At 43.0% G+C, this 22,879-nt stretch overlaps 1 protein-coding gene across 1 annotated transcript in view; it reads right to left on the bottom strand.

Moving 5' to 3' along the window:
• Nucleotides 1-4,204: 4,204 nt before the first annotated feature.
• Nucleotides 4,205-22,879, bottom strand: part of LOC311240917 (Na(+)/H(+) exchange regulatory cofactor NHE-RF2) — a 177,775-nt gene continuing 159,100 nt past the window's right edge. The window contains exons 4-6 of the mRNA XM_084329535.1: nucleotides 7,734-7,887; nucleotides 6,861-6,964; nucleotides 4,205-6,120 (exon numbers count right to left, since the gene is read on the bottom strand). Of these exons, the coding sequence (XP_084185661.1) occupies nucleotides 5,956-6,120; nucleotides 6,861-6,964; nucleotides 7,734-7,887 (423 nt within the window). The 3' untranslated portion in view covers nucleotides 4,205-5,955. The remainder of the gene's footprint in view (nucleotides 6,121-6,860; nucleotides 6,965-7,733; nucleotides 7,888-22,879) is intronic.

Below are 22,879 nucleotides of genomic sequence, written 5' to 3'. Positions count from 1 at the left end.
ATCTGGACATGGACAATGGGACAGACAAACACATGCATGTATGCAAACTGAGTGCACACAAACACATGCACATACACACAAACAGACACACTTGTGGGCACACATTTCCGACCTCTGGATGACCTCTGGGGGGGGGGGGGGGGGGACTGAAGACTCACGGCAGCTGGCTAGTTGAGCATTCTGGGAACAGACTGAAACCATATGCCAACACTGGCATAATCCTCCAGAGATGGAGGGATGGAGAGAGAATGGAGAGGGAGAAATGGAGAGAGAGGGGGGGTGGAGAGAGAGGGAGAAATGGCGAGAGAGAGAGGGAGAAATGGAGAGAGAAATGAAGAGAGAAATGAAGAGAGAAAGAGAGGGAGAATGGAGAGAGAGCACAAGAGAATCCAAAAGTGACCAAAAGAAAAAAATACCAAAGTAAAAGAAGGGATAAAATCAGAGATAACAATGAGATACAGTACAACAGAAGAAGAAAGTGAGTGAGCGACGGTGGCAGCTCCTTCCTCTCCTCCTCCCATCACAGCTGTGGGGGCGAGATTAGCTCAATCAACAGGCGAGCGAGCGAGAAGAAAGATTAACAGAAGGGAGAAAAACGACACAGAGATGATGTCATATTAACGATTGTCACACTTTATTGAAAAAAAAACCTGCCATACATATAATTGTATGCTTCTATACATCAGCCGTTGTAACATAGCATTTTGCTCGAGGTTTGACCGCCAGCACATATGGAGCAATGCACACACATTGATGCTAGATCAAAAGAAGATAAAAACATGAAGAATGAGTCATGAGGACGAGCACTACCATTGTGCTGTAACAGCGAGAACGTGAAGAGGCATAACTGCAATTATTCTGCAACAACTTTCTCCTACAGATATTCACCCCACCTGTCCCGTCAGCTGATTCCTTCTGGACCAATGAGAACCAAAGGCCACATTACTCGCAGATTGGAGCGTGCCATTGTATGGGAGAATTCAGGGGTGTGTGTGTGTGTGATATTTGTACTCCGCCGACTGAAACATGTATACCTTCCCTGTGAGTTATACAGTGGTGCGTTTCGAGTGCGTCTGACTGAGTGCAACTGTGTGACAGCTGTCCCCATGCTAGCTGTAATCCACAATAAGCTCCATGGCTCCCCTCCTCTCTTTCATTATAACCCCCAGAGCATCTCTGACCTCCAGGCCTGTCACACTGCCTTAAACCCTTTCACACTGACTGTAGTAGTAGTAGTAGTAGTAGTAGTAGTAGTAGTAGTAGTAGTAGTAGTAGTAGTAGTAGTAGTAGTAGTAGTAGTACAGTAGTACTGCACTGGACCTAATCACTTCAAATTAGTCAGGGGGACCCAATTATAGAAAAGTATTACAGTCAAATATGATCTAAGTAGAAATCCACGTCAACGTCATTGTTATTAAACTTTTTTGTTGGCCCTGGCAAGTGATAGTAAGTCCTGCTGCTGTGGAAAACCGCTTCTTTTCCTCCACATGGTTTACTGCCCTCCACACATTTCCACCAGCCGACACGGTGGCCCTCATTCCTGCGGCTCCGTTTATAAAAGGTTCTCACACGCAACTGTTGTACTTACGACCGCATCCACGACCGGTTCTTTATTTTATTTAAATGTTTTTTTTATCAATTATTTGGAATGATCGTACAAAGGAATCTAGGATATAAAGTCAAAGGATATTGATGTGATACCAGTCAGCCAGTTGTAGAATCTAGACATATAGGGAGGTGTAGTGCTTACGTCATTTGTTTAAAACAAATAAAGCATGAACATTGGCATGGTGTACCTTTCTCTGTGTATTCATCCACAATCTATAGCTAAACATAAAACTATTTGCAATTAATCGTAAAATAATTATGTATTATTTTATTTCAACCAAAAATGCTTAAACAATAATGTTAGTGATAGAAGGGAACTCATTTTGTGCAAAAATGGAAAGCTTGCCAATGTTCATGAGGCAGAATTATTACAATAGCCGATAATACATTTTCCCAATGATAAATCCCTATACGGGTGGACCGCGCAGGAAACTAAAGTGACGTCAGACTACACCTCCCTATTAGGCTTATTAGGCCTCATGCAGCGGCTACTGTGATCTGACGGCACTCACTCACTGTATCTTCTTCCTCCATAGATCTGGCCGCACGTCAAATGTTGAATGCCAATGATAACTCCCCTGTCCGTTATTGTACAGTGAATCGAAACACAGCACCGCTGTGAAGGAAGGGTGCGCTGCATTTACAACACAAGACTAAATGAGAGCAATATGGTATGCGGTACAATAATTGTTTTATCACGATTCTCTTGTTTTCATGATTGTGGAAAGCACAAATTGAAACTCAATTAATCGCCCAGCCCTAGCGTGCGCCATACAGTACATGTAAATGTAAAACCCCTTCTCCCTGCTTTTCTCCAGTCTTGTATGTACAGAACATTGTAGTTCACCCGTATGCCTATATAAAATAACCATCGTAAACTCTGATATGAGGGTTCAGTGGAAGGAACAATTCATATAGATTTATCATATTCGTTTTTTTATGTTCATTCTAAAGTGTGTGGGGGGGGGGGGGGGGGGGCAACAACGACATAATTCTCCCTTTTCCTCATCTTCATAACACAACATAACATTGCATTACTGGATCACATTAACACTGAATGTTGATCTTTTCCTTCCTTTACATTAGGGATGCAGAGATATGGATATTGTTGGTATTGAATAGTATTGGGTTGATACCGGGCCACTGGGTTTGGTAGAAGAGAATATCCCCAATGCTAAAATCCAACAGTCAGAACCACATAATGTGTCAACAATTAAAGTAATGCAACCAGATTTGAATTTGTTTAGCCTTTTCACACATAAGTATGTTCAATCTCAATCAAAATAAAATGGATTATCTTTAATAACGTTGGTTCAATGACCCGGAGCTGAGATGATCTGAGTCTATATTGTTCAGTAAAAGTAATAGATCTTATAAATACTCAATATCGGCTGATACTCAAAGATTAGGAGTGGTATACTCACATTCAAAATGTTTTTGGTGCATCCCTACTTCACTTAGTATATCATTATACAACGGCATGCACATTTCTCGATTCTGATTGGCTGAAACAGTCCATTTACACGTATGTATCTGTCACAATCCACGCTCCTGGTCCCAGGACCCGCCCACAACCGAATCACATCACTCCGCCATGCGGATTTTTCGGAAAAAAAAGATGGCGGACAATAATCTTTAACAAATGGATATGTTGATAGCGTCATAACGACTAAATATAAAGCGATTCTGTCACGGCGAATGTCTTAGTCCTTTAAACAATGTTGGATGATGTAATTGATGGGTCATGAGTCATTGTGGAACAAAAGAAAAATCGATTGATTGGTTGATTGCTAATTTTATTACTGTACGCCTGGTTTCCAACTGGTTAAGTTTAGGCCCTCTAAAGTAGGTTTAAAAAAATAAATAAAAAAATAGGGCGAAGAAAACTTTTTTTCCCCTATAGGGCAAAGAAAACGTTTTAATTTGTTTTACCTACTTTCTATAGAAGCATCTAAGAATGAAGTTCTATAGAAAGTAGGTCTGCATCCCCTTAACAATTGTGTGTATTGAGCCATACTGTATTGTACCCATTCTGCATCTGGTAATACAATTTTCAATCAATCAATCAATCATTCCAATAACAACCGCTAACTTCACAATTAAAAACTAAAGAAAAGTTGGATGTGTTAGTTGGTTGGATGTCTTAGTTGAAAGACAATTGGATGTGTTAGTTGGTTGGATGTCTTAGTTGCAAGACAGTTGGATGTGTTAGTTGGTTGGATGTCTTAGTTGAAAGACAGTTGGATATGTTAGTTGGTTGGATGTCTTAGTTGAAAGACAGTTGGATGTGTTAGTTGGTTGGATGTCTTAGTTGAGACAGTTGGATGTGTTAGTTGGTTGGATGCACTTCCGAGCTGCTTCCACATGGAGGCAACTTGTCTTTTTTGTTGTTGTGGGAACTACTTTTTCTGGCGGATGGTTTTTTTCAATAAATCTTCGATTAATGTGTGTTTATTGTATAGCAATAAGGTTGAATGAATGTGGCAGTTGTATAAAAGTCGTGATTTGTGAAAAATAAACCATGCCTAGGGGGGTCGAACAACCCTCGGCTGTGCCTCGGGCCTAACGACCACCCCTAGGCATGGTTTATTGTTCACAAACCACTCCTGCGCGTGATGTAATGCTTAAATACTGTCTGGAATATCTTACTACTTCTCTCTCGTCTTTCTTTCATCTCGCTTTGGTTCATCTTTGTTTCAGGGGTTCATCAAACATGTTCAAACCTTGTGCTGTGGCGAATGATTCCCAGCTTAACCCTATATTCTAACTTTGTATATATACTTCCTCAGTTTAATTACTTTCAAAAGTACTGGAGTCTGTTTGCAGCGTCACACCGCCCTCTGCTGTACACAGCCGGCAGTACAAGCTTTCACTTCACCTGTGTCCACTTCTTCCACTCATCATCATCATCATCATTATCATCATCATCATCATCATCTATCATTCCCCTCTCTACCACATAAGAAATCTGTCTGCTTCCAGTTTAACATTATTCTCTTGTATATTCCATCTTAGTGGTGACTCCCTTCATGTATGTATGTATGTATGTATGTATGTATGTATGTATGTATGTATGTATGTATGTATGTATGTATGTTTACTGGAGCACTATATCTAATATATGAGAAAAAGAGATTAGTGGTAATAAATGTGTGTAAAACGTACATAGGACAGTACCAGTAACTCACTTTTAGTAAGGTACTGTAAGGGCAGGTCTGACTTCATACAACGACTGGGGTATGGTACAGGCTGAAAGCGTATCGATTGCCAATTAATTCTATACAAAAATATAGATACATATTATATAGTACCAGGGGACACATATGGGTACATTATGAAAAGAGTAAAGACAGAAAAGGTTAACTGAATGAACAAAAAAACAACAAGCAACCTCTCCATCCTGTATTGTTTGTCTGTTTATCCCAGTGCTTGATTCGTCCTTTGCTCGTGTTTTCTGCTCCCCCCCCCACGGTTTAGCGAATTAGCGACATCTGGTAAATGTAGGGTTGGGAAGGTTGGGGGAGGGAAGTGGGGGGGAGGGGGCGTTAGTGGGCCAGCTCATTCCACATGAGGGATCTTCCCGCTTCGCCTATGCGATAAAAAAAAAAACAGCCTCCAATGTCCACATTCATCAATGTCACAGTGTTCATAGAACTCTTAAAATGCAGTCCACAGTCCATTATTGGGATAACACTTTTATAATGCTTGTTTTATACTTTTTTTCACTACAAAAATAATCGCCTCTCCCTCTCTCCAAAGCAGTCTTGCGAGGAGGGGTGCGTCTAGGGGGATTAAGGCAAATTTGCTGGTTAAGGGAGGGGGTGGTTTGTGGGGTGTTTGTGGTCTACATAAACAGAAGTAAAGGTTTTCCAATGATTAGGAAAAACCTATTTCTGGTGCCCTCATCTTCTAAAAGACTTTGTGAAGCGGTTCCCTTATGTCATAAGCGGGCTACATTAGAACGTGAAGCCCTACAAACCTGATGAAGAGCCTTTCGCTCAGCGTTCCAGCTCTTTCCGGATATTGTTTTGTGATGCTGGAAGGTGGAATGGGAGTAAAGTAGCTTTTATAGAGTCTCAGAGGCAGCTTAAAAAGTATAATCCTTTGTGTAAAAAAGCGCAATCCATCCATTGTTCATCTTTCCATTATGTGTAACAAGTAAAGCGATAGACTCAGGGAGAACTTGTGGTTTAGAACTGTGGTCGTGTCTGTTGTTCCTCAAGGAGGAAACTTCCTGTGGGGATTAAAAGGGGAATATCCTCCTGCGATTAAAAAAAAACAAAGTTCCCCATCTCTTCAACTTCAGTGGATTGTTATCCTTGGTGAGAAGTTTTTATGGGAAAGGAGTCAGAAGTTGCTGAAGAGCTGGTACTTCATGGTCCAGTCCATAGGTGGCGCTCTCTTCTTGGCTCTCTTGGCGTGGGCCTTCTCCTTGGCCTCGGCCGCTGTGGGGCTCAGGCGCAGACCGATCTCGGCGAACGCGTCCAGCAGACGGCCGTCATCATCCGCCAGCTAAAGCGGTACAAGCGGACAAAGAGGAGGGGTCAGGTTGTCAGTACATTGAAGATGTCCTGCAGACGCCAACTGACTTTTACCAGACATAATTAGTTTATACTGTAATTGACAGAGAACATTATCTCATAACCCTGTCACCCAGCCAAACCACTGAACATTGGAGAACGTAAAAATGCAGCGATTTTGATGTGAATCCCCGATTTGTAAAGTACATGTATTTTATATGTGACAAATAATAAACAAACTTGAAACTTGAAAGTTGGGGAGATACTTTTGGATAGGACAAAACTAAATTGACAGTATTGTTCCTCAAAACGCATTTTTGGGTACTGGCAGTGATGTTTTACTGCATACATACAAAGCACACCCTCCCTCCCACCACCACCACCACCACCACCCATACTCCCATCCCTACCTGTGTGCTGTTCCCCTGGCTGCTGAGATCAGAATGTACCCCTACCTGTGTGCTGTTCCCCTGGCTGCTGAGATCAGAATGTACCCCTATCTGTGTGCTGTTCCCCTGGCTGCTGAGATCAGAATGTACCCCTACCTGTGTGCTGTTCCCCTGGCTGCTGAGATCAGAATGTACCCCTAGTCCCTACCTGTGTGCTGTTCCCCTGGCTGCTGAGATCAGAATGTACCCCTACCTGGTTGCTGAGATCAGAATGTACCCCTACCTGGCTGCTGAGATCAGAATGTACCCCTACCTGGCTGCTGAGATCAGAATGTACCCCTACCTGGCTGCTGAGATCAGAACGTGTGGACCTGAAGGACTGCGAGGTGGAGCTGCCGTTGATCTGAGGACTGGGGGAGCCGTTGGATATGGATGGACCGTCATAGTCTGGTGAACAAGGGATCAGAGACGTGTAATGTGAGGGATTTCCATGAACAGGTGTATGTCATGCTTCCTGTAGAGGAGCTGTTTGGACACTGTCATACAGGCACAGCAAGGTGTCATGCCGTGAGCTGCCACTAGGGGGTATAGTGGGTAACTGTTTAAAAAAAAAAAAAAAAAAAAAAAAAACTTACTAACCATACTGTCATGCACTTGTCCTAATAAACTAACCTACACTGTAGCACTCAACACTTTGACGAACATTGTTACTCAGCTGATAGAGTTGTGCCCTTCCTGATGGCTTGTCGTACAGAACTTGTAAGTCGCTTTGGATAAAAGCGTCAGCTAAATGACTAAATGTAAATGTAATGTAATGTAACTGAGTGAGTGAGTGAGTGAGTGAGTGAGTGAGTGAGTGAGTGAGTGAGTGAGTGAGTGAGTGAGTGAGTGAGTGAGTGAGTGAGAGTGAGTGAGTGAGAGAGTGAGTGACTGGCTGAGTTAGTGACATTGCTGGTCTATGAGGTGCTTCACATCTATAAATAACAAAGACTTACTGAATGAATGAATGAATGATGAACTCTATCAAATGAGATGAACATACTGTAAGTGACTAGTGTGTCATGAGAGCCACAGCAGCAGGGCAATGTGGACATGTGGACTCTGAACATGTGTAATCAAAATTGTTGACAGCAATTGACTATTGAGCTAGTCTTTCCTCCCATAATTTCCTGTTATTCTTGAGTACCACAGTGCACGCTGGGTAGTGTAGCCCTACCTCGGAGGTGGCCGATGGTGGGGATGACCCCAATCCTCTTGAAGTGTTCGTCTGTGTCTGGGTCCACCACCATCAGCATGGTCTCGTCTCCACCATTCTTTATGAAGGCCACCACCTCCGCGTGGCGCATGCCCTCGATGTTCACACCATTCACCTGAGAGAGAGAGAGGGAGAGGGAGAGGGAGAGGGGGGGTGTTACATTGGAATTATTTATTTGTGTCCACCAATTATCAGAAAGGCAAGGGACACAGACAGCACAATACATCCAGACATTCAGAGGCCTTCCAGCTATGGTACATTGTGTGCTCAGTTGACAGTCAGGTTGATCCATTCAGACATCATAATGATATGAAGAGTCCACTTCAACAAGCACTGAAGTCTGTTCCACACGTCTGGTCTGCTCCACTTGGTGTGAGAGCATTACGATACACCGTCCAACCAGCAGGTGGCACCATGCAGCAACACATTCATCATCTAGCCCTACAGGACCCAGATAAAGACCTGTTGGACAGCAGTCACACATAATTTACTATACCAAGGTAGCTGTGAATTTCTACACAGATGCATGAAAACAATGGAGGACGTTAGTATAATGTCTATTTTTACAAATTGAAAATATAAAGGGGAGAGGACATGAAAGGGTCATAATAGAGTTACGTGTGTGTCTTTGTATTTGTGTATTTGTGCAAGCATGTGTGACTGAATGTGCGTGTGTATACGTGACAATATTGTTCCGGCCTCCACACCTAGCCGGCAAAACACAATGGCTCCTCGGCCTTATGAAGGTGCCGTGTGGATTTTATAAGGGGCCTGTGTTCCAACAGCTTTGTCCAGAACCAATACACACACATCTCTAACAAAAAAAGCAGGTCGCTTCGCACGACGCCAAGCTAACGTCGGTACACCATCAATTATGGATGGCTGGCCTGGTGCTCCGGCTATGCTGCAGGTGTCAGGTGACGGTCTGCTCCGGGGGGAACTTGTTTAAAATTCACTCTGCTCTTCTTGACGTGAGGGATGGAGGGAGGGTAGAGAGAAGTGGAGGTGAGGAAGGTAAACTGGGAGGCCTCTTGCATGACAGGCGTGTATCTAAACACAGTGTATCGAAATGTAAAACTGTATTGCAGATTCTGCTTCTCTCATTCTATTCCCTAGGTCTCTTTTCTCTCTCTCTCAGTTTAACTGGTGGTGCGGTGTGGCTACTGCTATTAGCATAATTTTTAACTGGTGGTATGGTACAGTACAGCTACTGATATTAGCATAATGTTTAACTGGTGGTATGGTACACCTACCGCTATTAGCATAATGTTTAACTGGTGGTATGGTACACCTACCGCTATTAGCATAATGTTTAACTGGTGGTATGGTACAGCTACCACTATTAGCATAATGTTTAACTGGTGGTGTGGTACAGCTACCGCTATTAGCATAATGTTTAACTGGTAGTATGGTACAGCTACCGCTATTAGCATAATGTTTAACTGGTGGTGTGGTATGGCTACTGCTAATGTCTGAAAACATTTTCATTGCTTACGACTTTGAAATAAAATTTTTATTTTTCTCAGCCAAACCAAGCTGTGTATACATTGTATGCTGAGCAACTATATAATCTATAATTAGAGCTCTGTGGTACAAATAAATGTTAACTCATAAAGAATAAAAAAATCCAATCAAATTGTGACTTGTGTTACACCCCTAGTATACATTTTAAAGTGAGATAAACGGGAATAGAGAAACAAGGAAATTAGACGATGTAAGACAAGAGGCGTGGGAGGTAAGGCTGTAAGAGACAACATGGGGGGGGGGGGGGGTCTAACCCGAGAGAGGAGCCTATCAGAGGAAAGAAGAGTAGAGAGTACAGATCAACAGATGGAAAAACGAGAGCAGCTGCCAATCATTCTCTGCTCTACATACTGTCTCTACCCTCATTGCCTCTATCCAGATCTATTCATCTCTCTCCACTAGTCTGGGTAACAGGAGAGAAAGCAGCCTCAGTCAACCAGTCAGTCAGTGATTCAGCCAGTCAGACAGACACCAATCATTCAGTCAAACAGTTTGTCTGCCAACTTTTCAGTCAGGCATTCAGTTAAAAAGACAGTCAGACATGCTAACTCAGACTTTCAGACAAGCAGATAGACATGCAGCCTCAGTCAGTCAGTCAATAAGTCAGGCAGCCAGTCAGACAAATAGAAAAATAGGCATTCATTCATTCAGTCAGTCAGTGATTCAGCCAGCCAGCCAGCCAGCCAGTCAGTACAGATTGTCTGTCAACTTGTCAGTTAGGCAGTCAGTTAAGAAGACAGTCAGCTCGCCAGTCGATCAGTCAATCAGATTATCAGTCAACTTGTCAGTCATTCAGACAGACAGACAGACAGGCTGACAGTAAAGTAAGTCTCTCAGCCAGCCAGTCATTCACAGACGGGCCAAGACCCTGTCCTCTCACAGGCGTTGATGCAGGGAGAACAAGCATCTATTGTATTGGGCCGAGGCAGCAGGTGCTCTGTCTGTCCCTAAGCATGCATCCTATACACCCACAATACCCTGCCCACTCTAATTACTGTAATACAGATCACACACAGACACACACACACACACACACACACACACGCACACACGCACACGCTTCTCACAGGAGTTCTCATTACATTATTGGGTTATTGTTTTTCACGGTAGCTCTCGACAACTATGTTTTTCTGATGCGTAATGTGTCTGTGTCTGTGTGTGTGTGTGTGTGTGTGTGTGTGTAAGAGAGAGAGAGTGTCTGTGTGTGAAAGTCATGGAAGGTCCAAGAACCCTTAGGTTGTATGGCCATCGTTGATGTGTTGTGCATGTATGTGTGTGTGCAAGTGCTGAACTTTCTATAAAACATGAGGTTTCCCGTAGCCTACGATATAAAGTTTTCACCACCATGCCGGTGCATAGCTGAAACAATAGCTGTAACTCTTCAATAGGCAGCAAGCAATGCCTTGAAGGGCACTATGGTTGGGGCAAGTAGTGTATTGAGAGGGGAGCCTAACAACAGCCTAACCTTATTACTGGTTCTAACTTTATGACACAACAATTAATAACCCACACCTAACTCTCTTTAACAGGGCTAAACACTTAACAATTGTGTTAATTGTTAAATGTTAGCTGTTAGCAATGACAGCAGCCAGCTAGCTAGCTAGCCTTGCTTGTTTGATTATCTCGAAATTCGCCATTAAGTCAAAACAAAGTCATACGTTAATGTTATGTCCTGGAGACAATATTAATAACACCAGGCCCAACCTGCTGGGCCTAAGATAATAATTTTTTAAAGATGATTTTTTAAACTACAGTTACAGTGGGGCCGCTTGGTTGGAATGCTCAGTCACCTGCTACATCTGCTGGTTAAAACATAAATGCCCTCAAACAGCAGGTCCAAGTGTTCTTATTGTGCGTAGAATGATGTTCAACACTTGGTGATTCCGATCACAAGCTTCAACCTCCATGCCTAGCAAAATTAGCTTGCTAGCCAAACAGAGGGGTAATAATTTGGGATGACCTCAAAGAGGAAAGGTAAAAGCCAAAAAAACTTAGACAACATAGACAAAACTGCCCTCAAAGCTCTTCTGATTCCTTCATATATTGTATCATTTGTGGGACCAAGCAAACCCTATAGTAATCAAACCCATCAGCATATACTGTTATGTTGGAGTAATTAGACCACATGTTGTTGTAGCTTAACAGTAAACTTACTCAACTGAGCCACATGCATAGTAACGAACATCGTCACGTCCGGGCCATATGCCATAACGTGAATCAGAACACATGAACACGACACTGCAATAGTCAGAACACTGGTTTAAGTGCTGGCACTCGCTAGAGTACCAGACATAACATAATACATAACATTCAAATGTTTTTTTGTTTAATAATCAGCCACTATAAACCTATATAAAGGCCCAGTCATGCAAAAACTGTGTGATACACCGTTAAACTGCTAGAATAATACTGTGATACATATTTTTGGTCATACTTCCCAGCCCTAATACGCCCAGGGTTGGACAATAGCCAGGTGTGTGTGTGTGTGTGTGTGTGTGTGTGTGTGTGTGTGTGTGTGTGTGTGTGTGCGTGCGTGCGTGGGATGTGAACCAGATGTGAGGTGAATAGTCCCATCAGATAATGTGTGTGATGTCAGATCACTGCCTCATTGTCCTCTAACACATCTAGGCTGTTACCACATTAACTATAAGAGGGTACAGGTGTGTGAGTGTGTGTATGTGTGTGTTTGGGTGCATCTGGAATGGTATAGCCGGTGTGTGTTTGTAAGTGTATTCACATGTGTGTGTTTGTGTGAATGACGTGTGCATGTTTCTTTCCCAAAATACAGTAATGTTCTTTCTTATATTTGCTAATCAAATTCCATGGTATATGGTTAATTTTTCCATTTTCCATTTACAATAGCAAATGTCCCTAACTCACTAGGGCCCTTTCTCACTCACCCTATTCGTTTCTATTCTGTTCCGCTCTGGCCCGTTCCGAGATCTGATGCGAACTCCCCCCCCCCCTCTCCCCCCTCTAGTTTGCGTACACACTGCAGTCTTGTTTCGTTCCGGGTTCTGTTTACGGTTTGCCTTTTGAGCGTTTACGCTTGCCGTAGGCGATGATGTCACGTTCGAAAATGTAAACACAGGAAGTGTTAACATGGCGCTGGAGTCTGGATGCTGATATAAAATGAATAAATAAGCAATAAATATGAAGTTATATTTGAACCTCTGTTGTCAAGCCTTGTCAATATAACCCACCCCATTGTATCACGAATACCCAGGGCTAACGCTAAGCTAACGGTTAACGCTAGTTAGCTTAGCCTAGTCTAGTATAGCCTGTAGCACTTTTTCTTTTCAGCAAAGAACGTGCAATAAACAAAACGGATACATTCACTGTGTGTTCTGCCTCTTTTCTCACGAATGGAACTCTGTTGTAGAGTCCGCTTTTGAGCGTTTTGCAGGGTTAACGGTAACGCTAAGCTAACAGCTAACGCTAGTTAGCCTGTCCAGCAGCTAACATTATCCCATCGTTCGTGGCAATTATATTACATGTCATTGATCTACTGGTCGACTACGGCCGACTGGTTGGGCACCACTGGTATAATAGAAATAAATGCATTCAAACAAGAAACTAATGTATAGAAAATAGCATGGCAAACAAAAATTGCCAGGCCTAATGCGAGCCAGGGAAGTGCTGTGCGTTTGTAACGTGGCCTCATGTTTTCATCCACTTGTTTTTGGTTGAGGTCTGAACTCTCAAATTGCCCATAAATATCGTTTTTGTAAATATCGACGTTGTGTGTGTCACGCCCCCCGCACCCGCACGGCCCGATTCCGAGACCACCTAATCCAACTGATCCCGTTCAGCGGGGGGTAAAACGAATCAGCGCCGTTTCGCATCCCAAAAGGGGTGAGTGAGAACACTCCCCCGCGTTCCCGGGAGCAGTGATTCGATCCCCAAACGTGAGTGAGAAAGCCCCCTAACTGACAGAATGACACCCCATTGTTGAAACACGCTTGTGTGAGTGTGTGTGAGTTGTCATCGGGTCCGACTTAAATAGGCTTGCCTAGTCTTGTAACTGCTGATTTGAATGCACCAGGTTCTCTAGAGTTGCCTAGTCTTGTTTTAATTGCTGATTTGAGCCCTAGGATTGCAAGGCTTGCCTGGTCTAGTTTTAATAGCTGATTTGAGCCCCAGGTTTTCAAGGCTTGCCTGGTCTTGTTTTAATTGCTTAATTTCTTTTGGCAACCTACGGCAATCACTTGAGCGTTTTGAATCAGAAAATGTTTCGGATCAGATAATGATTTTATCAAACATATCTACTGTAAATTTACTAGCAGTTTGTCCGGTTGAGGGAAGAACAATGAAAATATTCTAAACACAAAAACTAAAACGTTCCATGTTTTCCATGATTGTAGGAACATTGGCCTCATTCAACAATACTCTCTTATTATTTTTCTTATATTCTTGCTTACCTGTCTGTTAAGAGAACAATAAGAAAAGCCACTGCCACATTCATCAAGCCATTCTTAACGTCCAAATCTGTGCTTACCCAGGTGTCTTGCATGATGAATCAAACTCATTCTTAAACTCAAATGCGCGTTCGCGCTCAATCATTTGCATACAGACACACCCGCCATCTCCTTATAAGGCGAATGAGGCATGTGTAAAACAGCCGTGGTTCGGCATCTAATCCCTGTCTGATCCATTCAACAGGAAGTGATTTGCGACTGATTTCAAAATGACACACACACACACGTCTCACGACTCGTGACTCAGTGCATGTGTGTGTGTGTGTGTTCCTGTGGGTCGCTCATCGCATGTGTGTGTGTGTTAATCTGATGACAAATAAAGACTTATACTTGTACTTATACGTATACGTACTGTATAGTGCGAAATAAATCATTCCAGCAAAGTAGGCTTTGTCAATACTGAACGACTGCGCGCTTGTCAAGAACCAATCGCGCAGTAGGTTCGGAAATACCGGATCCGTCACCTGTCATCTCTCTCTGAAAGGTCCCTGTGGCTAAAACCCAGAGTGAGCTCAGAACTTGTAGGTGTGGAGCAGAGAAGAGAAGAGAAGAGAGGAGAGGAGAGGAGAGGAGAGGAGAGGAGGAGGAGAGAAGCGGTTGTAAATATGTGTTCTATGCGTACGGCCTGGGCAGCCAGCATCTAACTTTTCTAACAGCAATATATAATCCATTTCAGAAGCAGAACGCACGCAATACATTTAATAATAATAATTATTCTGGGTTTAGTTCTGTTCTAGTTCTGGGTTTATAAAGTCGTATTTGGGGGTATTTGGGGGCAATTGACCAATGGTTTGCTTTTCAACCCATGAACTCCTTCCTCTCTCACCTTTTTATATATATATTTTAATTGTATCTGTATTGTATTATATTGTTTGTTTTGTAAAGTGTCTTTGAGCATTAGGAAAAGCGCTATATAAATCTGAAGTATTAGTGATTATGGTTGTCCTACGTCAAGTCAGAATAAAAGAAATGATCATTCGGGAGACGCGCAGGATGAAAGGCAATCTGAAATACAAGGATGTGTCAATATACTTCTTTGAAGATTATTGTCGGGAAGTGGTGGCCTTGCGGGCCAAGTACAAGACGGTGATGTCTCAACTCTATTTGGGGAAACACAATCCCATATTGATGTACCCTGCAAGACTTCGTATCGTCGATAAACATGGAGAAACGGTTTTCCTCAACTCGCCTGAAGAGGCTGGCAAATACATGGCAGCACAACGTGCAGGATATTTTATATACAGCCTTTTAATCTTTGTTAGGCATGGACACCATATCGTATAAACTTTAATGAACCGCTGATTTGGGACAGAGAGACCAATGATCAGAAAAATTCATCTAATGCATTAAAGGATTGGTCTAAGAATACAGGTGTAAATGACCTATGGCGATCACTCAACCCTACGACCCGAAAGTACTCTTGTCGATCTGCAAGACATAACATCTATCTATCTAGGTCGTCCTCGGACGGGCCCTCCATCGGTGCTTCCAGTCATCCCGATCCTCCATGCATCTGGCTAGCTCGCCGGTGCTTTCTGTTCCCGCATCTCTCCTGAGTCCAGAATAGATTATGTTTTTGCATCCCCTAGACTATTTGATAACTATGACGTGGAAATGGTACCCAATGATCAGATCACTGTTATTTACTCCTAAAAGGTTCATTTGGTATACTGTCATCCCGAGCCCCAAGATGGCGATAACTCGATATTGCTGAAAAACAAGGAATTCATTACACAATTCAAAGAAGCTCTTGTTGTATTCCTGCTGGAGAATGCGCAATCGGTACAGGACCCCAGAATATTATGGATGTCGGTAAAGGGATTTATCAAGGATTTTACCAGGAACTTTTCCTCCAAAATACGCAAGAATCGTTGCTCAAAACTGGCAGAGCTGGAAACGCTTTACTCTACGTTATTTTCCTCTTTACAATACAACTACTCGGTTCGATTGGAATCTCAAATTAATGTGTTAAAAAAAGAGATTAATGCCATTTTAAAACAACAATCTGAAGTTCAAATACGTAGCACAAGACAACAGTATTACTTTCATGGTTCTAAACCAAGTCACCTACTAGCTATGCAGATACGAGCCAACGCAAAATTTGCAGATATACCTACTATTAAGGCACAGCAAGGACTTGTTACAGACCCTAAAAAAATCAACGAGACATTCAAAGAGTTTTACTCCAACTTGTACAAATCAGAAATGGCCTTCGATCAAAACAAAATGGACATATATCTTAATCAAATTAACCTTCCTAAACTATCAGAGGATGACGCTAAACAGTTAGAAACACCCATCACACTAGATGAACTTAGGGAGGCCATATCTGAAATGCAAAGTGGTAAGGCTCCTGGAAGGGACGGTATCCCACCAGAAATGTACCTCTCATGCTGGGATGTAATTGGACCCCTATTACTTAATATGATTTTATACTCAATCAAGGAGGGGAACTTCCATAAGATTGACAATATTGCACTCATAACAGTCCTCCTTGAAAAAAGACAAAGACCCCACCGATTGCGAGCCTCCTCGGAACTGATATCAAGCTGTATTCCAAGGTATTAGCCATCAGACTTCAAAAGCATATGACGTCTTTAGTTCATCCTGATCAGACTGGCTTCATAAGAGGCCGCTTGATCACGGATAATATAAGACGGTTATTACATGTGCTAGATGCCAGCAAGGATGACACCCCACCTATAGCGATGCTGTCCCTGGATGCGATGAAAGCCTTTGATAGGTTGGAATGGTCTTATTTATGGGCAGTACTAGAAAGGATGGGGTTAGGAAAAGGATTCATTGATATGATTAAAGTATTATACAAAGACCCATCGGCCATGATTACAACAGGTATAATCACCTCCGAAATCTTTCCGGTATCGCGCTCTTCCAGACAGGGTTGCCCTCTTAGTCCCGGACTATTCGCTTTATCATTAGAGCCTTTAGCACAATATATAAGACAATCCCAATCCATAGAACCAATCGCAATTAAGGGCACACAACATCATATTAGTTTATATGCGGACGACGTAATATTGTTCATGCAAAACCCTAACACCTCAATGCCTCATCTTCTCAAGTTGATTGATGACTTTGGCAATCTATCGGGATTTAGGATAAATTGGCCAAAGTCGGCCTTCCTTCTACTTAATGCCCCTGCAAAGAATATACTCCTTCCAGAAAAAATATGTGTTAGGAATTGAGGTATTCCCTACTATAAGCCAAACGGTGAAGTACAATTACACAACATTCCAAGATAAGATCAAATATGACTTTGACAGGTGGTCCAAACTTAAACTCAGTAAAGGCACAAGTATCAATAGTTAAGATGGATGTTTTACCTAGAATCAACTTCATTAGCTCAATGTTACCGTTACCCCCTCCTGATGGTTACTGGAAAAAATTACACTTCACCGCATATAAATTTATTTGGAATAACAAACCTCCACGAATAAAAAGATCCACCGCACAGAGAAACAAAGCCGACGGAGGTTTGGCATTTCCAGACTTTTACCACTATTTTAAAGCATACTCTTTAAGACCACTGACAACCTGGTTTGACTCCAAAGCATCTGTATCCTGGAGAAACTTAGAAGAAAATATAGTAGCACCACATAGACTGCAGGACATAGTATACACCATATTATCAATTAAGCAATGCAAATTGAAATTTGGCCCCCTTATTACACATGTGATCCGGATATGGCGTGAAACACAAAAAAAAAATTCTAACCAACATAAATGGCATAGCCATACTCCCCTATTCAATAACAATGCACTCCTTATTGGAAAACGACCTATAAGATACCCCAAATGGGAAAAGCAGGGCATACACACATTGGGAGATGTTTTCAACAAACAGGGTTTTTGTAGCTATCAAGATATACATAAAAAATAACCTTACCAGTTCCACATATTATTTTTACGCACAGTTATTGGATTGTTTGAAGGCTCATGGAGTCCCATTAAGGATACCAATTGAGCACCACAGATATCACAAATTCTTCTATGAAAGAGAGACATCGAGAGGCTTCGTATCTGATTTTTATCATCACTTACTAACGTCTTCGTATGGAATCCTCCCCCTAGACTCAGTCTGGAGGAGGGATATACCAGACTTGGAAATAGATTTTGATTGGCAAGAAGTCTGGGCAAACGTTCGAATTGCGTCACGTAACCCGGACCATCAACAAATTAATCTTAATTATATTCATAGGACATACATGATTCCTATAAGATTGAACAGAATGGGACTTAAACAAGACTCCCTATGTTCCATATGTACAAATGGGGATGAGGGTACATTTATGCACATGTATTGGGATTGCCCACCGGTTAAGATATTCTGGAAAGAAGTGTCCCAGCAATTATCAGTATTCTTATTTCTGAACATACCTGTACATCCCTCTGTATTGCTGTTGAATGATGTATTTCAGTTTGCAGCCCCTATACAGCTAAAGAGACTAGTTTTATCCGGTCTCACAGCTGCTAAAAAGCTGATAGCATCACGATGGATTCAACCGGAAAAAATGTGCCGGAAGGTATGGGTTCTTACCTATCTCGATGTGATTTATTTAGAAATATCTACAGCAAGAATTTTAGGTGTCAGTGAAACCAACATTGCAATCTGGTTAGAAGTGGTGGAGAGAATAAAAGCTAGCATATGAAGTGTAGTGCCTGGTTAGAAACGAATTAAAATGGATGGATTATCCAAGTGGGGGTCCGGGGGAGGTGAGCGAGCAGGAGCATATGTTTGTATGGTATTAGATAGCAAGTATTAGGTATATATCTCGTAAACTACATTTATAATGATTCAAATGTTGATTTCATTGGATGTTTACTGTTAATGCTTGCGTGTCTAATTTGTTATGTTTAAAAAAGAATAAAAAAAAATATAAAAAAAAATAATAATAAAAAAAAAGAAGATCTGAAGTATTATTATTATTATGAATGGTAGGCTTTTTTAAATGTTTCTCATCTGGGTAAAAGTTTCTTATCTGGGTAAGAGTGCTCTAGACCACTCTTACAATTTGGTCTTGCCCGAGAGAAAAGCAACAATGCTGAATCCCAGGTAAGAACAAAATAAGAGAAAATGCTAGTTAAGAACGAAATCTGTTCTTATATCGCTTCATGAATGAGGCATTGGATCTGTCTGGTCTCCTAGAGGTTTAGAACTGAACATAATCAGGCCGGCCACAGATATGGTAGGTATGGTATTGTTCAGTACCGGTGTCTGCTAGTGTTCCCTGCCAAAACCGCTTCACTCTAACCACACCAGCCTGTACAAAGCTAGCTAGTGATACTACTAGACAATAGGGGTGTAACGGTACGCGGATACGTACCGCCTCAATGTGGTCCTCCGGTACAGTACGGGCTGTGCACCGAGCGATTGCAACGGTATGGAACCTTTTTTTGTAGTGTAGGCTAGCTATTTTTAGACCCAAGTAGTTACTCGCTACTGCCCGGAGAAACTGGACTGCTAAATAAAGATTAAAGATCTAGCGTCGTTGATGCTATTCAATATTAGCTAAATAGCTAACAAACGAAATACAATGTATAGCATAGCTGCCTACAACACACAATAACGTTATAACAATTACATGCATCATTGTTTACAATGAACGGGTGGGGCTAGTCAAAGGACTGGACACGGGGGCAAGTTAAACATGAATTAATTTATTATAACAGGTAGTTTCGAGTCGTGCCTAAGTACGCACACAGGGCTATTCTATACGGCTTTCACGCTTCCTCCTCATCGTTGATTGCCTGTAGTAGCTGCATCTAACGTTAGTAGCTAATGTTAAAACTAACCTAAAGTTAGTTGTTCACCAACAATCAACATTTGTTTTATCATTAGCTCAAAAACACAGAACCGGACGAGACAAGTTGTCGGCTCAATACGTTCTGCTAGGCAGCTAGGATAATAACAACAATACTTCCGCTCCGGTCGGTGGGCTTCAAAATAAAAGTCTAAAACACCGGAAAAGCTCCGGTCGGTGGGCTTCAAAATAAAAGTCTAAAACACCGGAAAAGACGTTTATTTTGTACAGCGTTTTCCTCCACGAGTACTCGAGTACATCATGTGATCAATCGATCTGGATTATTTTTGCCCATCCCTAGTTTATCCTGTGCTGAAGTCTCCATTCCAATAGAGATAGTATATATTTTGGTGTTTATTTGGAACACTGCCTTTTTATTTATTACGTTTCCACAGTTTTTTCCTCATACTAACATTTTGTACATGGTACCGCAACTACATTAATAATACATGTACATGTTAAAAGGATGACACAAAAAGCCAGACAGAGGGCTTGTTTCCAGTTTCAGTTTGTTTTATAATAAACAATCAAACTGAGCATTTTTTTAATTTAGGATATTCCAATGTCTTCCAATGTTAAATAAAGGTTTATTGCACTTTGAAACGGTTTCCTTGCATTATTATGCTATTATTATATTAGTAAAAAAAAATAAAAAGGTTAATTGAAAACTTTTGGGAAATACACTGTACCGAAAAAATACCGAACCGTGACTTCAAAACCGAGGTACGTACCGAACCGTGGATTTTGTGTACCGTTACACCCATAGATATATATAGAACACTAGATAGCTTGCCCGCGCTGCCGGCCAATGGAGAGCGACGTCACTGAACCGCCGCCATCTTGCTCCAGTTAGCCTTGAGTGAGAGTGAGTGAGCTGCACAGACAAAAATACTCATAACTCGCTGAAATATTGACGGATTTACAAACGGTTTGGTTTATTACAAGAATTATTAACGTGGCTATGATTCAAGCGGTTTGTAAAAAAAAAAAACATCTTTAAATTTTTTTTTTTAAGTATGCAGTATCATAACTACATCTTTGATGTTTATAGCAAACCAACCCGTTTGTAAATCCGTCAATATTTCAGCGAGTTATGAGTATTTTTGTCTGTGCAGCTCACTCACTCTCACTCAAGGCTAACTGGAGCAAGATGGTGGCGGTTCAGTGACGCCTTAAGCTATCTAGTGTTCTATAGATATCTATGGTTACACCCCTACTAGACAAGCTGCTGGAGTGTAATGGAGCATGGTGAGAGAAGAAGAAGAGAGAGGGGGGGCTGTCATGGTGAGAGAAGAAGAAGAGAGAGGGGGGGCTGTCATGGTGAGAGAAGAAGAAGAGAGAGGGGGGGCTGTCATGGTCAGAGAAGAAGAAGAGAGAGGGGGGGGGGCTGTCATGGTGAGAGAAGAAGAAGAGAGAGGGGGGGGGCTGTCATGGTGAGAGAAGAAGAAGAGAGAGGGGGGGCTGTCATGGTGAGAGAAGAAGAAGAGAGAGGGGGGGGGCTGTCATGGTGAGAGAAGAAGAAGAGAGAGGGGGGGCTGTCATGGTGAGAGAAGAAGAAGAGAGAGGGGGGGCTGTCATGGTGAGAGAAGAAGAAGAGAGAGGGGGGGGGCTGTCATGGTGAGAGAAGAAGAAGAGAGAGGGGGGGCTGTCATGGTGAGAGAAGAAGAAGATGAGAGAGGGGGGGGGCTGTCATGGTGAGAGAAGAAGAAGATGAGAGAGAGGGGGGGGGGCTGTCATGGTGAGAGAAGAAGACGATGATGAGAGAGAGGGGGGGGGCTGTCATGGTGAGAGAAGAAGAAGATGAGAGAGAGGGGGGGGCTGTCATGGTGAGAGAAGAAGAAGAGAGAGAGAGGGGGGCTGTCATGGTGAGAGAAGAAGAAGAGAGAGGGGGGGGGGGGGGCTGTCATGGTGAGAGAAGAAGAAGAGAGAGATGGGGGGGCTGTCATGGTGAGAGAAGAAGAAGATAGAGGGGGGGGGGCTGTCATGGTGAGAGAAGAAGAAGATGAGAGAGAGGGGGGGGCTGTCATGGTGAGAGAAGAAGAAGATGAGAGAGAGGGGGGGGCTGTCATGGTGAAAGAAGAAGAAGATGAGAGAGAGGGGGGGGCTGTCATGGTGAGAGAAGAAGAAGATGAGAGAGGGGGGGGCTGTCATGGTGAGAGAAGAAGAAGATGAGAGAGGGGGGGGCTGTCATGGTGAGAGAAGAAGAAGATGAGAGAGGGGGGGGCTGTCATGGTGAAAGAAGAAGAAGATGAGAGAGAGGGGGGGCTGTCATGGTGAGAGAAGAAGAAGATGAGAGAGAGGGGGGGCTGTCATGGTGAGAGAAGAAGAAGATGAGAGGGGGGGGGGGTGTCATGGTGAGAGAAGAAGAAGATGAGAGAGAGGGGGGGGGCTGTCATGGTGAGAGAAGAAGAAGATGAGAGAGAGGGGGGGCTGTCATGGTGAGAGAAGAAGAAGATGAGAGAGAGGGGGGGGCTGTCATGGTGAGAGAAGAAGAAGATGAGAGAGATGGGGGGGGGCTGTCATGGTGAGAGAAGAAGAAGATGAGAGAGAGGGGGGGCTGTCATGGTGAGAGAAGAAGAAGATGAGAGGGGGGGGGGGGTGTCATGGTGAGAGAAGAAGAAGATGAGAGAGAGGGGGGGGGCTGTCATGGTGAGAGAAGAAGAAGATGAGAGAGAGGGGGGGCTGTCATGGTGAGAGAAGAAGAAGATGAGAGAGAGGGGGGGGCTGTCATGGTGAGAGAAGAAGAAGATGAGAGAGGGGGGGGGGGTGTCATGGTGAGAGAAGAAGAAGATGAGAGAGGGGGGGGGTGTCATGGTGAGAGAAGAAGAAGATGAGAGAGGGGGGGGGCTGTCATGGTGAGAGAAGAAGAAGATGAGAGAGAGGGGGGGGGCTGTCATGGTGAGAGAAGAAGAAGATGAGAGAGAGGGGGGGCTGTCATGGTGAGAGAAGAAGAAGATGATGAGAGAGGGGGGGGGCTGTCATGGTGAGAGAAGAAGAAGAAGATGAGAGAGAGGGGGGGCTGTCATGGTGAGAGAAGAAGAAGATGATGAGAGAGGGGGGGCTGTCATGGTGAGAGAAGAAGAAGAGAGAGGGGGGGGCTGTCATGGTGAGAGAAGAAGAAGAGAGAGGGGGGGGGGCTGTCATGGTGAGAGAAGAAGAAGATGAGAGAGAGGGGGGGCTGTCATGGTGAGAGAAGAAGAAGATGAGAGAGAGGGGGGGCTGTCATGGTGAGAGAAGAAGAAGATGATGAGAGAGGGGGGGGCTGTCATGGTGAGAGAAGAAG

This window comes from Notolepis coatsorum, assembly GCF_963971535.1.
Source record: "Notolepis coatsorum genome assembly, chromosome: 14".
Lineage (NCBI taxonomy): Eukaryota > Metazoa > Chordata > Actinopteri > Aulopiformes > Paralepididae > Notolepis > Notolepis coatsorum.
This window is presented reverse-complemented; position numbering and strand designations above follow the sequence as displayed.